The sequence below is a fragment of the Glossina fuscipes genome, unplaced genomic scaffold (genome assembly GCF_014805625.2).
Source record: "Glossina fuscipes isolate IAEA_lab_2018 unplaced genomic scaffold, Yale_Gfus_2 42, whole genome shotgun sequence".
NCBI classification, from domain to species: Eukaryota; Metazoa; Arthropoda; class Insecta; order Diptera; family Glossinidae; genus Glossina; species Glossina fuscipes.
In genome coordinates this window covers 334,633-349,765 of record NW_023998426.1, presented here as the reverse complement: position 1 = coordinate 349,765, position 15,133 = coordinate 334,633, and the positions used below count along the sequence as shown (strand labels likewise).

Here is a 15,133-nt window from a genome sequence, read left to right as displayed (position 1 = left end):
CGGAATTATTTATTTTAATCCCATGGCGTGATGAAGGAATGTCTGAGTTTTCCGATCACTATGTTTTCGAAAACCTTTGACAAGTTTCTAATTCCCATCCCATACGTTGATATTTTCACTAATAAAGCTATGGGGCAAATTGTGGTGTCAAAAGCCTTGATGCAGGCGTACGGCACAGAACATCTTTTATGGCCTTACGGCCGTAGAAGAAGTGAAAAATGAATGCTTCAGCCTGATAAAAAATGCCTTTGAAACCCATGCTTGTCGCAAACAGCAGCAAAAAGACTTTACGAACGATACGGAACCTACTGAACCAATTCGTTGGGCGAATATAACGAATCAGCTGAGTGCCAGAGTAGGGACGATTCGCGTGAAGTGTACTTGGCCATAGCTATAGGGAGTGCTGAGTCGGTAAAGACATTGCAGTTATGTTGCCGATGGGGCCACTACGCTAAGCTTTCTCTCTACCTCTTTCCACGATTCTTTCTAAACATCACCCTGCGACCTTAAAAAGGAAAACGTCCGGGTTGCCATATCTTCGCACACTAATTATATGATTTATTTGTCATATGCGAAATCTCTCGTCGGATGGATATTGTTGTGAATTACTTATGCAAGTAGCAAGGACCATCCTAATAAAAAGCGCAAATTCACGAATTACCCTTATAAGTTAATTAAACAAAAATAAAGTTTCATAAACAATGAGTGTCATATGAACTCATTGTAAACACTTCTCACCGATATTCTATTGCACCCTACTATAAACATAGGCGCTGGCTGTCGATAATTGAATAACCCGAGGTTTCCTCTAAGATAGTCTCTTAAGAAAAGTTAGTTTTTTATCAAACGTCAGCTGTAACACCAAAGTTCCTACAAATAAAATTTGTTAAATAAAATAAAGAATGAAAAGATTGCGTTTTAATTAATCAATCAAAAGAAAGGAAGGATAAACCCAATAAAGCCAAAAAAATAAAAAAACTTATTTGCTTATATCCGCCTTTTATCAAAGACATAAGTTTGAATCTGTACGAAATTCTTAAAAACCTTGTTAATATGCTTGTTTGCTTCAACTTTTTGAAAATCTGCTTAGACGACAAGTAAGGACAATACAATCGGAAAGGTTTGTTTCCTCGTAAAGTCCTATTTTCCATAAGAGCCATTGTAAGGAAAAGGTTAAAAACGTTCTTGCCATGATAAACTTATCTTTCATGTCAGCTCTAATATGAATTATGGAAATTGACTTATTTTACCTATGTGGTACAATTAATTTTTATGTTAAACTACTTTTTTTTATGGACTAATTTCCACTTGAACTATGTATATATATATATATATTTATGCCTTAATGGGCTATAAAAACGTACCAAAAAGAGAATTTAAAAATCTACCTTAGCCGATCACGACTTCTGAGTTCAATACTATTAGTTGGCGACTTTTATTAAAAAATTTTGAAAGTTACAAATTTTTCCATCTGACGCCTTTCTTAAAATAAGGCATTGTATCCAATCCACTTCAAAATAGTTGATCATTGCGTCCAAAACACGTCATTATGGCAAATTTCGTTGCTTACGAGTTCAACCCAGAAACACTAAGTTGCATGTAGTTTGATCAGCGGTAACTATTGGTGAAAATAATAAATTATGCAATGTATCAATGTACACAACGGTTAAATTCGATGATTTTGACCTTTCTCTACCTTTCTACATAAAATAGCGACTTTCCATTTAGTATTGTTGAGTTATTCAGTATATGCAGACGTTAATCCTGGAACGCTTAAAAATATCCTTTCGACAATCATTACTTTTGTTGTTTGATTTGAAGAAATCTGCTGCCGAAGCCTATCAAACACTTTTAGAGGCTTATGGTGACGTTACTCCAATTGTCGATTTTGGTTTCAACGGATTAAGAATAATGATGTTGATGTTAATGACAAAGAACGGCCTGGAGGACCAAAAAAGATCGAAGACAATGAATTGCAAAACTTATTGGACGAAAACTCAACACAAACTTTTAAGAAATTTCAAATAGCTTAGTAGCCGATGAATTGCTGTTTTTAGACGTTTACGTGCGATGGGTAAGATCCAAAAGGGCGGGAAAATGGTTACCATACGAAACGACTGAAAATGCCATTTCGAACATCGCGGCTTCATTGCTTGCCAGGCAAAAAGAAAAAAGTTGTCTGTAGCGTATGGTGAACGTCTATGAAAAGTGGGTATGCCATACCCATCAACTCCGAAGCGGAATATTTATCGCCATAAAGTTTTGCTGGGCGTACGGTGAGACTTCCAAGGTGTAGTGTATTACGAGCTGGTAAAATCGACTAGAATTATTACTGTAGGCGCCTATCGATGGCAATTGAACAAATTGAACGATGCATTGTTGTAGAGTGCAATTAAGTATAAAATATGTGCGGATTAAACTACAAAATTTGCATAATGGAACTTAAAAAAAAATTTCCAACAGAAATCCCAGACGAAAAAATGTTAAAATGACGCTTGTGTTTTTTGACTTAATTCCCTATGCTTAAACGGTTATCTACTGGTTGCGTAAGCCAATGGACGTGGGAACCCTCATTTTACTCAAGAAATTACAAGATGTCTAATAATTATAGATAGAGGTAAAGTGTTTACTTATTTTTATTCTTATTATTATTTAAAATGATGTAATGATCAAAGTCGGAGAACTTGTTTTGGTCCTACAAGTTTCTATAAGTTATTCCTACACGTAATTATAAGTATTTAAAGAAGGATAAGCATATTTTACTTTCCACTAATTTTCTTTTATATCAAGCACTTTATTATTCCCTTGTGAGTGTCATACGGATGCTGTATGCTATAAGTAAGAACAAAATGGAATGGAAATATCAAATTCGAAATAATTTCACTGGCACACTTCGAATTGGCAACACCAACTCGATTTCGGATAAAGGAGTAGTGGAGAAGAAGACTTCACACCCTCTTCTCTTCTGGATCGAAACAGTCGACTAGGTAATAACTCACCGTCCGACATAAAATCCGTCATCAACTGCTGGGATTGCACGCTGTAGGTACCGAACTAGGAATATTTCGAAAGAAAAGCGACCGTTTCGTCCGATGACCAATTTCGATAGCTCATTTAAGTTCAGTACAAGCATTTACATTTTAATTCTTATGGGCGATTACACACCTTCCTTTATTTTTTAAACTATGTATTTTAGTTAGCGTCATAAAATAATTAATAAAAGGAAGTTGAATTAAAACGTAGAGAGATATTAGAATTCTTACTCAGATGAGGGATCGAAAAATCAAAGGTAGTAAAGATAAAATTTCGATTTAATGGTAAATGTGGAGTAAGCAATATTAGTTTATTATTGTTTAAATAATTCATGTCAGGACTTTAGTGTTGCGGTATTTAAATCAATCAAATACGTGGAATTTCTTATTAACACTTGCTTTATCGCATTAATTATAAATTAATTGTAAAATTATAATTAACATCCGACAATATTAATCTACTTCGGATGATTACTACCGGTTTTTTTAGTAGTATTGGTAACGAATTTTACTTTTTCTAAAAACACAACAAATAGATAGGACATTTAAAAAAACAAATATGTATTTAATATTTCAATGAATTGATTGTTTTTTGCCTCTTTTGAAAAAATAACTTATTATAGTAGCTAATGGGTATTCTACCGTGAGAGTCATTATAAATGCCACAATACTCGATATAAGGAAACTGGTGAGGATCACAATAATCTAAAAGAAAACCTATATTAGAGAACACAAATAAAAAAATTGTTTTCGGTCATAGCCGAATCTTTTAAACCCATTACCGAGTAAAAAAAAAAAAAAAAAACTAAATTTTTATATTCTATTATATTGGCTATTGTCAGCGTAATAGTGGAAATTAATTTGGCGGTGTGCGAAAAGCAAAGATGTTCACGATTTTTGTCGCATAGACGTGTGGGTGTTATAAGCGTCTCCTTTGACCGGTTTGGATCAATTGCAACTTTGCAGGCGATATTTTCATTTTTGCGAACGAAAGAATGTTTGCTAAAGAGACCACACGGTTGGGTAGACAGACAGATGCACACTCGAGCAGACGGGCATACTTATGTGCCTTCCGAAGTTGAAACTGACCAAGAATTTATGTACATTTTTAATGTTTTTACCAAATTTGAAGACGACAGTTTCACTTTTGCGTCCAGGAGACATTACACAGACGCACAGACAGACGTGCTTAACGCGATTCAGGGTTTGATGCATACTTCGGCGATGGGTACAAAAAAAAGCATTTATGTTTATTTTACCATAGATATGGGATTAACATGAAACGGTTGACGATACATGCCGACAAATGTTCTAAGGACGGGTATGTGCCATAAATACACTTGGTAGGAGATTTTATGAAATTTTCCTAAAACAGGTGCAGAAAAGATATGATATACGATAGCTGTAATTATAGGAAGAAAATAGCACAGAGATATAAGTTGTCTTTTTTTTCTTTTGTTATTAATTTAACTTACAACCCAATTTAAAGAAATTTCCTAAGAAAGCCAACACATTTACGAATGCCCAAACGTTGCGAAATAAACCAGCATAAGCAGCCACCAAAAAAGGCGGTCTTTCACTCTCGTAATTTATAAAGTATGAACTGCTAGAAAGCAAAACAAAAAACGCCAGATATACAAGCCAATAGCCAAATTCATATTTCAAGACACCCGTGAACTGTTTCTTCAATTTTTCGTTAGACCTAATATAATTGGTATATATGTCGGCCAATATAAAGCCACCGAGGTAACTACCTAAGTTCATATAGAATGGAATATAGCCCTCGTAATAAGTCGGAAAATCTTTAACAAACAAATGCCGATAAAAGCTAGAGCAAAGGAAAGAACATCATATTAGCATAAATTATTGCACATGAAGAGTCATTAAAATATTCTCCTCACTCAAGTGCAAAGTAAGTAAACGCTTCAAGTTTAAGAATATATGTTACAGCAGATGTTATGATTATAGATGCCAAAGCTATAGCTGCGTAAATGCATTTCTTCCAATTAGGAAATCTAGAAGAAAAGAAAATTATTTCGTATTTCTTAACGTTTTTCATTCATTTACCTCGATATTACAATTGCGATAATTACAAAAAACACAGTCAATTGCATATCAGTTGCCAAATACCAAGTATGATGGGAACACTTTAATTGGAGATAAACTCTCATCACAGTAAATCCAAGAATATTTAAAATGTATTCTTACAATTTCTACTTACACTATAATGCATTAGTATATTATTCAACATAAATACATTCTTCCACCAATATTCACGACACAAAACGCTATCGGGTTGAACTACATGCTTCCATAAAGGTCCATCTCCGACATTTTGGAATAAAAATGCCTCAAATAAATTAAAAATGATCAACGACGGCACTATTCTGTTAGAAAAATAAGAAATTAAACAATACTAGATTCTAAAGGTAGAGATGTTATAATTACCGCAAATAACGTAATGTCAGCAGTTTTGCAAACACTTTACAACACTTAGACATCTTCGTCTGAGGTGTTACTAAATGTAAATCATTGAATTTTAATTTTAACACAAACGCAGTTATCAAAAAAAATGTTTGCATACTAACAGGACCACCTTGCAATATGGCGAGTGCAGGACTTTTTCCCATGTCTTCGACTTCTATTATATTTTGAATTGGTGCGATTGCTAAATATATCATGCTGTGACCCGCGACCATCATAAAAATACAAACGAAGCGATAACCATTCAAAAATTTTAGTTGCTCATACTCTTGCGACAAAGGGCGTGTTAAACGATAATAGTTTCGATAAAGGGAAAATGAAGTTAACAATTTGTGAGCTGAAAGAAAATTCAATTAGTTGCATACAAAAAAAGCTGGTTGGAATATATCCGTGCAGGAAAGTTCTTTAAAGTAGGGGCTTAAAAACAAATTTAGTGAGATGATTTTTAGATCCACTCTCTATATACCGCGATGTTTCGAAAAGTACTTGAAGAAAAAAAAGTGCATTTCTCGATAAAAGTCGGGGAAAAATAATATTTTGATTCATTAAATAGAAGTGAAGATCTGATTGACTTAGTTATATATATATTACCTGAAATTTTGAAATCTCTTTTATAGAAATCAATCTTCCCACTGTCTTCAGTTTGCTGACGGAGCAAATAATAATCGTAGCATGAGGATAAGACATTAATGATTATGAAAACTGCAAAAACTCCATAAGCCGCTAAAGCCCAGCCGTCTATTAAGAGAAAAAGAATAGAACTACGTTATATTTGACTAGAAGAGGTACACTTTAGTTTTTGAAAACGAACTTATTTTTAAAGTATTGTCTGGGTACTCGCAGTATTCAATTAAAGTTTTTAACTGTAAGCCGAATTTAGCTTTAAAATCATAATTCAGACATTTTCCCAACACCTGTTGATAACGCGAATGCTGTTCACTTTCTTCTCTGTGAATTTTGGCATAGTACTCCGTAATCTACGATCGAAAATCGTGAAAAACATTTTAATTACATTATTTTACTTTACTACTGCTAGGAACATACCTCACTTGATTCAATTCTTTCATCATACAATTCCGACAGTTCCGGAAGTGAAAGCGTCTCCAATAAAATTTCACATCTATCCACACAAATACCAAAAAATAAATGATCATGACGAAAGTGATGTCGATAATCTTTTGAATAAACCTCAATGAAATTCCATAACTTTGACGAATGATCGGGCACGATCTCTGCATAAACCATACAATACACGGATTGAGTTCTCGATATACAATTATCGTAATCATCAAGTTTATAAAGTTCTGGCATTTGATCAGCATAGCTTCCTGAAAATTTTATTATAATTATTGTACTCTTGGTTTTTGCGATTACACCGCGATGAAGAAAACTTTGTACCATTTCCTTTGTCACCCGACCCAAAAAAAATCTGCGTTAAGATTAAAAACTGCATTAAGACCAATTTTTTTATCATTTCTTCTTTTTTTCGTTATTCTTTCTTAAGAAATTTTGCAAAACTAGATCGTTTTTCATTTTGCTGAGGTATTTATAAGATTTTTAATATTTTGATTAGTTGTTACTTTTTTGTTTTATAAAAATAAATTGATAAATTTTTATTTACTTAAAAACTGTTAAGTGCATTAACAATCTGATCATTTGTGATAGGTTTTATGCGAACAAGTCCAACAAGTAATAACATCGGGCAAGACCGACTATTAGATACCCTGCACCACTTTGCTTAGTACAATTATTCACTCGTTTTGGTAATAATACACCCAAAATTAGGCATTATTTTCACGCAAGCGCATGAAAGCCCGCATAGAAAAGAATGCCAAAAACATCACGAAACTTGATCGAAATTTATCAAATTCACTTAACTTCCTAAAGATATTATTTTTCAGTTTCAATCATAGATCACTAGAAGTAAGACCTTCTCTCCGTATAAGGGTTTGCTTTTTATGAGAACCCCTACACCCCTTCGGGTCTACAAAATAGACTTATGTGATCCGAATTTGCTACCGTTAATTTTTTTTGCTAAATTGCTCCAATAAACCAATTTTCATTATAAAATACTAAAAGTTAAATCATTTTCTGCAGGGCCTACTCTTCATGAGAAATCTTATTTAGAGTGGAGTCCAAGAAATCGACTAGGTAGAGTAGATCGGTATATTGAAATGCAGGTTTATCTCAAGTCTTTCTGGGTGTTGCTACATCCGCACAAACTTAGTACACCCGGTATCATAAGTGGTATAAGGTATAAAAAGGTTATTCCGATTGAAAGGTTCGCGTATTTAATACTGCTGTGATAGCAATTTTAATTTTATTATTACGAATATTTTCATTCCGTTCGTGCAGTCAATAGTTAAAAAGTAAAGGCGCCGTAGTGGGTTACGGCTCACTATTGAATGTCATACGCCAACCTACAGATTTGCATACGGCAGCTTTCCAAAGCAGGTCGTCATGTAGGGTAGGGTCGAAGCAGCGGTCCGTTTCGAACAATTTTCAATGGCACTCGTTCGTAAGTCGACACATTTCAGTGCACCGAATTTCATCGAAATGACTCATAAATTGCGGTCTGTAGGTTGGGTACAATAAAATAAGGTAGCCAGCCAGACAATCTCAGTAAATAATTCTTTGCTCTATACATGCGCACAAACTTAGTACACACATCTATCACGCAGAGTGTAAAGTATAATTAGTTAAAGCTGCGAACGCAAATGGAAAGTTCAACCTGACTTATTCTATTCTTTTATATTAGAATAAGGTCCATAAATATTATTCTATTAGGTCCATAAAATTTATTTATTTACTTTCGCATGAAACTCAACTAAAATAAAATAACAGTCGACTCTTAGAAGTAAATCTTCTACTAATTAATATTAGAAACTAGTATAAGGCATATAAGCAAGAGTAAAAAAAGAAGAAAAAATAATTATAATTAAATAATAATTCATGTATAAATAAATAAAAAAAGCATGTACACAACTCGCACAAAGGCGCAGCCACAATGTTAACAACAAGATTGACTAAGTCAAAGGATTTACTGAAATCAATGTATACGACATGCGTGCGAAAGCCGCTAGAAAAAGCCTAAGCCTAAGAGATTCGTGACAGTAAGTCTTCCTTTCCGAACGCCATGTTGGTATAAGAAATACAAGACTTGATAGCAAAAGCTAAATGCCGAGTAACAATTAGCTCAAACTGTTTAAAAATAATTGAAATAACGCACACAGCTCGACAGGGCATCATTTAAGTGTACATGATGGAATCACATTAAAACGTCATTTTTTGCAATGACCAAGTTAGGAATCAAAACCGAGTTATATATCGGATACGGATTGTTTACAATTATATCGAAATTAGCAGTTGAAAAAATTCGTCGGAAGTATTGAACAAAGAGATTTGACCTTTCAATGTCATCAGAGGACTCAGAGAGATTGAAAGAAACTTGCGAAGAATATATGGGAGATTTCTCTTTTGGTGTTGACAAACTTAAAAAAATATTTACGATTAATAAGCAGTGAGGATTTTATCAACTGAAGGTGTCTGCAATAATATTAGTGGTTGAAGTAATTAAATCTACGCCCTCTAGAGGAATAGGCGAAGTAGAAGTCATAAGAATGACCACTTTTCATAAATTTTTTGGAAAATTGGCAAAGCAAAGATCTAGCAGGCTGTCAATACAATTAGGAGTACGATTGTACTGAAGTAAATTACGATCAAATAATTCATTGAAAAATACAATAGCCCTATCAGATCTGGAAGTGAAGATCATGCAGCCGGAATTATCACTATAAGCTAAGCGACTTGTAGCAAATTGAAGTCTCCCATGGCTATGACTATATCAGTGACTTTAAACATTTCGGCCACGTCGCAAATGAGGGCAGCATGTTTCTTATAAATGGAGACATCCACATTTAGAGGAATATACGGGAATAAGTTACGTATAAGTATTTATTGGCAATTTTTGCCCGAAAGGCGATGAATTTAACGTCAGAAGAGGTAGAAAACTCAATTGATTAGGACGGTACCGCAGCAGATATGGCAGTTAAAACACCATCACCAGGGCGATCCAATCAATCCTTTCTGAAAACCCGGAAAAAACTGTGAAAAAGTTGCGACGAATGTAAATCGGGCTGTAAGTAAGTTTCAGTGCCGGCCAAACAGGAAAACTCCGTGGTAACTGAATCTAAAAAAGAAGAGCGAATTTTTGAGTTTCGGCTCCTAACATTCTGGTAAATGAAAGTGACTGGGCCTGAAGAAACATTAGCGCCTTCTGATATAAGTATCAATAAAGTAAGATGAGTATATTTTACTCATTTTTTTACAGCAAGCACTTTGTGTGTGTCATAGGAATGCTGCATGCTATAAGTAGGAACAGAATGGAATGGGAATATCAAATTCGAATTAAGTTCACTGGCATACTTCGAATGTGATCAACTAACCGATTGGCAACACCAATGCGATTTCGAATAAAGGCGTAGTGGAGAAGAAGACTGCACACCCTCTTCTCTTCTGGATCGAAACAGTCGACTAGGTAACATCTCTCCGTCCGGCATAAAATCCGTCATCAACTGCTGGGATTGCACGCTATAGGTACCGAACTAGGAATATTTCGAAAGAAGAGCGTCCGTTCCGTCTGATGACCAATGACGATGGCTCATTTAAGTCCAGTACAAGCATTTACATTTTAATTCTTATGGGTGATTGCACACCTTCCTTTATTTTTTAATCTATGTATTTTAGTTAGCGTCATAAATTAATTAATAAAAGGAAGTTGAGTTAAAACGTAGAGAGATATTAGAATTCTTACTCAGATGAGGGATCGAAAAATCAAAGGTAGTAAAGATAAAATTTCGATTTAATGGTAAATGTGGAGTAAGCAATATTCGTTTATTATTGTTTAAATAATTCATGTCAGGACTTTAGTGTTGCGTTATTTAAATCAATCAAATACGTGGAATTTCTTATTAACACTTGCTTTATCGCATTAATTATAAATTAATTGTAAAATTATAATTAACATCCGACAATATTAATCTACTTCGGATGATTACTACCGGTTTTTTTAGTAGCATTGGTAACGAATTTTACTTTTTCTAAAAACACAACAAATAGATAGGACATTTAAAAAAAAAATGTATTTAATATTTCAATTAATTGATTGTTTTTTGCCTCTTTTGAAAAAATAACTTATTATAGTAGCTAATGGGTATTCTACCGTGAGAGTCATTATAAATGCCACAATACTCGATATAAGGAAACTGGTGAGGATCACAATAATCTAAAAGAAAACTTATATTAGAGAACACAAATAAAAAAATTGTTTTCGGTCATAGCCGAATCTTTCGAGCCCATCACCGACTAAAAAAAAAAAAAAAACTAAATTTTTATATTCGTGTGTGACGTGTAGACGTGTGGGTGTTATAACCGTCTCCTTTGACCGGTTTGGATCAATTGCAACTTTGCAGGCGATATTTTCATTTTTGCGAACGAAAGAATGTTTGCTAAAGAGACCACACGGTTGGGTAGACAGACAGATGGACACTCGAGCAGACGGGCATACTTATGTGCCTTCCGAAGTTGAAACTGACCAAGAATTTATGTACATTTTTAATGTTTTTACCAAATTTGAAGACGACAGTTTCACTTTTGCGTCCAGGAGACATTACACAGACGCACAGACAGACGTGCTTAACGCGATTCAGGGTTTGATGCATACTTCGGCGATGGGTACAAAAAAAAGCATTTATGTTTATTTTACCATAGATATGGGATTAACATGAAACGGTTGACGATACATGCCGACAAATGTTCTAAGGACGGGTATGTGCCATAAATACACTTGATAGGAGATTTTACAAAATTTGCCGAAAACAGGTGCAGAAAAGATATGATATACGATAGCTGTAATTATAGGAAGAAAATAGCACAGAGATGTAAGTTGCCTTTTTTTTTTTTTGAATCAATATAACTTACAACCCATTTTGAAGAAATTTCCTAAGAAGACCAACACATTTACGACCACCCAAACGTTACGAAATAAACCAGCATAAGCAGCCACCAAAAAAGGCTGTCTTTCACTCTCGTAATTTATAAAGTATGAACTGCTACAGAGCACAACAAAAAACGCCAGAAATACAAACCAATAGCCAAATTCATATTTCAAGACACCCGTGAACTGTTTCTTCAATTTTTCATTAGACCTAACATAGTTGGTATATATATCGGCCAACATAAATCCACCGAGGTAACCACCTAAATTCATGTAGAATGGAATATAGCCTTGGAAAAAAGTCGGAAAATCTTTAACAAACAAATGACGATAAAAGCTAGAGCAAAGGAAAGAACATCAAATTATTGCACATGAAGAGTCATTAAAATATTCTCCTCACTCAAGTGCAAAGTAAGTAAACGCTTCAAGTTTAAGAATATATGTTACAGCAGATGTTATAATTATAGATGTCAAAGCTATAGCTGCGTAAATGCATTTCTTCCAATTAGGAAATCTAGAAGAAAAGAAAATTATTTCGTATTTCTTAACGTTTTTCATTCATTTACCTCGATATTACAATTGCGATAATTACAAAAAACACAGTCAATTGCATATCAGTGGCCAAATACCAAGTATGATGGGAACACTTTAATTGGAGATAAACTCTCATCACAGTAAATCCAAGAATATTTAAAATCCAATCTTACAATTTCTACTTACACTATAATGCATTAGTATATTATTCAACATAAATACATTCTTCCACCAATATTCACGACACAAAACGCTATCGGGTTGAACTACATGCTTCCATAAAGGTCCATCCCCGACATTTTGCAATAAAAATGCCTCAAATAAATTAAACATGATCAACGACGGCACTATTCTGTTAGAAAAATAAGAAATTAAACAATACTAGATTCTAAATTTGGAGATGTTATAATTACCGCAAATAACGTAATGCCAACACTTTTGCAAACACTTTACAACACTTAGACATCTTCGTCTGAGGTGTTACTAAATGTAAATCATTGAATTTTAATTTTAACAGAAACGCAGTTATCAAAAAAAATGTTTGCATAATAACAGGACCACCTTGCAGTATGTTGACTGCTGGACTTTTTTCAATGTCTTCGACTTCTATTATATTTTGAATTGGTGCGATTGCTAAATATGCCTTGTTGTGAGCTGCGACCATCATAAAAATACAAACGAAGCGATAACCATTCAAAAACTTTAGTTGCTCATACTCTTGCGGCAATGGGCGTGTCAGACGATAAAAGTTCCGATAAAGAGAAAATGAAGTTAACAATTTGTGAGCTGAAAGACAGAAATTCAATTAGTTGCATACAAAAAAAGCTGGTTGGAATATATCCGTGCAGTAAAGTTCTTTATAGTAGGGGTTGGTTAACTGTACTAATGGTACATTAAGCTTATGGAGATGTACGCAATAATCAGAACGGTCCGAGATCGAGTTACCTTTTATTATATCAATCGATCAAAAGGAGAATAATTTTCTGAAACTAATCACGCCTCTATATACAACGTTCAATCTTCCTTTGTCTAACTAATATCTAACCTAAATATCAAGAATTTGATTTTTTTTTTTAATATGACAAGTCACTCAGGGGATGTCTTCTATTCGTGTAATACGGTGACGCTCATAAAGCGAATAGCAAAAAGAAAGAAATAAGAAGGTGGATGTGTTCCCAATCCAACTTTACCAACTGAGCACTCACTATAGCTACAATCAAAGAAAACTCTACCGCATTTGGGACTTGAACACGCGAACACCGACTTGGTAGTCACGCTTCTTACCAACTCGACCACTCAGGCGGATTTGAGATATATAGACTTGTTTTGGACCTAACTACATATCTGTTTGAAAACATATTTAGTGATAAAAATCGGGGAAAAATAATATTTTGATTCATTAAATAGAAGTGAAGATCTGATTGACTTAGTTATACATATATTACCTGAAATTTTGAAATCTCTTTTATAGAAATCAATCTTCCCACTGTCTTCAGTTTGCTGACGGAGCAAATAATAATCGTAGCATGAGGATAAGATATTAATGATTATGAAAACTGCAAAAACTCCATAAGCCGCTAAAGCCCAGCCGTCTATTAAGAAAAAAAAAAAAAAAGTTTACGATATATTTGACTAGAAGAGGAACACTTTAGTTTTTGAAAACGAACTTATTTTTAAAGTATTGTCTGGGTACTCGCAGTATTCAATTAAAGTTTTTAACTGTAAGCCGAATTTAGCTTTAAAATCATAATTCAGACATTTTCCCAACAACTGTTGATAACGCGAATGCTGTTCACTTTCTTCTCTGTGAATTTTGGCATAGTACTCCGTAATCTACGATCGAAAATCGTGAAAAACATTTTAATTACATTATTTTACTTTACTGCTGCTAGGAACATACCTCACTTGATTCAATTCTTTCATCATACAATTCCGACAGTTCCGGAAGTGAAAGCCTCTCCAATAAAATTTCACATCTATCCACACAAATACCAAAAAATAAATGATCATGACGAAAGTGATGTCGATAATCTTTTGAATAAACCTCAATGAAATTCCATAACTTTGACGAATGATCGGGCACGATCTCTGCATAAACCATACAATACACGGATTGAGTTCTCGATATACAATTATCGTAATCATCAAGTTTATAAAGTTCTGGCATTTGATCAGCATAGCTTCCTGAAAATTTTATTATAATTATTGTACTCTTGGTTTTTGCGATTACACCGCGATGAAGAAAACTTTGTACCATTTCCTTTGTCACCCGACCCAAAAAAAATCTGCGTTAAGATTAAAAACTGCGTTAAGACCAATTTTTTTATCATTTCTTCTTTTTTTCGTTATTCTTTCTTAAGAAATTTACAAAACTAGATCGTTTTTCATTTTGCTGAGGTATTTATAAGATTTTTAATATTTTGATTAGTTGTTACTTTTTTGTTTTATAAAAATAAATTGATAAATTTTTATTTACTTAAAAACTGTTAAGTGCATTAACAATCTGATCATTTGTGATAGGTTTTATGAGAACAAGTCCAACAAGTAATAACATCGGGCAAGACCGACTATTAGATACCCTGCACCACTTTGCTTAGTACAATTATTCACTCGTTTTAGTAATAATACACCCAAAATTAGACATTATTTTAACGGAAGCGCATGAAAGCTCGCATAGAGAAGAATGCCAAAAACATCACGCAATGTGATCCAAATTTATCAAATTCGCTTAACTTACTGAAGGTATTATTATTTTTCTGTCTCCATCATAAAACACTAGAAATAAGACTTTGTCTCCGTATAAGGGGTTGCTTTTTATGAAAACCTCTACACCCCTTCGGATCTACAAAATAGACTAAAGTGATCCAAATTCCGTTCCGCTACCGTTAGTTATTTTTACTAAATTGCTCCAATGGACCAATTTTCATTACAATATAGTAAAAGTTAAATTATTTTCTGCAGGGCCTGCTAGTCATGAGAAATCTCATTTGGAGTGGAGTCCAAGAAATAGACTAGGTAGTGCAGGCCGGTATATTATAATCCAAGTTTATTTCAAGTCTTTCTGGGTGTTGCTTACATCCGCACAAAC

At 33.9% G+C, this 15,133-nt stretch overlaps 2 protein-coding genes across 2 annotated transcripts; both read right to left on the bottom strand.

The window, feature by feature from the left end:
- Positions 1-3,540: 3,540 nt before the first annotated feature.
- LOC119637008 (nose resistant to fluoxetine protein 6-like) lies at positions 3,541-6,834 on the bottom strand. The gene is made up of 11 exons (XM_038032782.1): positions 6,561-6,834; positions 6,328-6,493; positions 6,108-6,254; positions 5,481-5,853; positions 5,254-5,419; positions 5,100-5,179; positions 4,934-5,047; positions 4,508-4,860; positions 4,292-4,434; positions 3,630-3,737; positions 3,541-3,549 (listed from the first exon to the last, which is right to left on the bottom strand). Exons 1-11 carry the CDS (start codon positions 6,825-6,827, stop codon positions 3,541-3,543), a joined length of 1,926 nt encoding a protein of 641 aa, XP_037888710.1. The 5' UTR covers positions 6,828-6,834.
- Positions 6,835-10,645: 3,811 nt separating this feature from the next.
- On the bottom strand, positions 10,646-12,511 carry LOC119637007 (O-acyltransferase like protein-like). The gene is made up of 7 exons (XM_038032781.1): positions 12,459-12,511; positions 12,232-12,397; positions 12,078-12,157; positions 11,912-12,025; positions 11,496-11,848; positions 11,281-11,423; positions 10,646-10,800 (listed from the first exon to the last, which is right to left on the bottom strand). Exons 1-7 carry the CDS (start codon positions 12,509-12,511, stop codon positions 10,669-10,671), a joined length of 1,041 nt encoding a protein of 346 aa, XP_037888709.1. The 3' UTR covers positions 10,646-10,668.
- Positions 12,512-15,133: the final 2,622 nt, after the last annotated feature.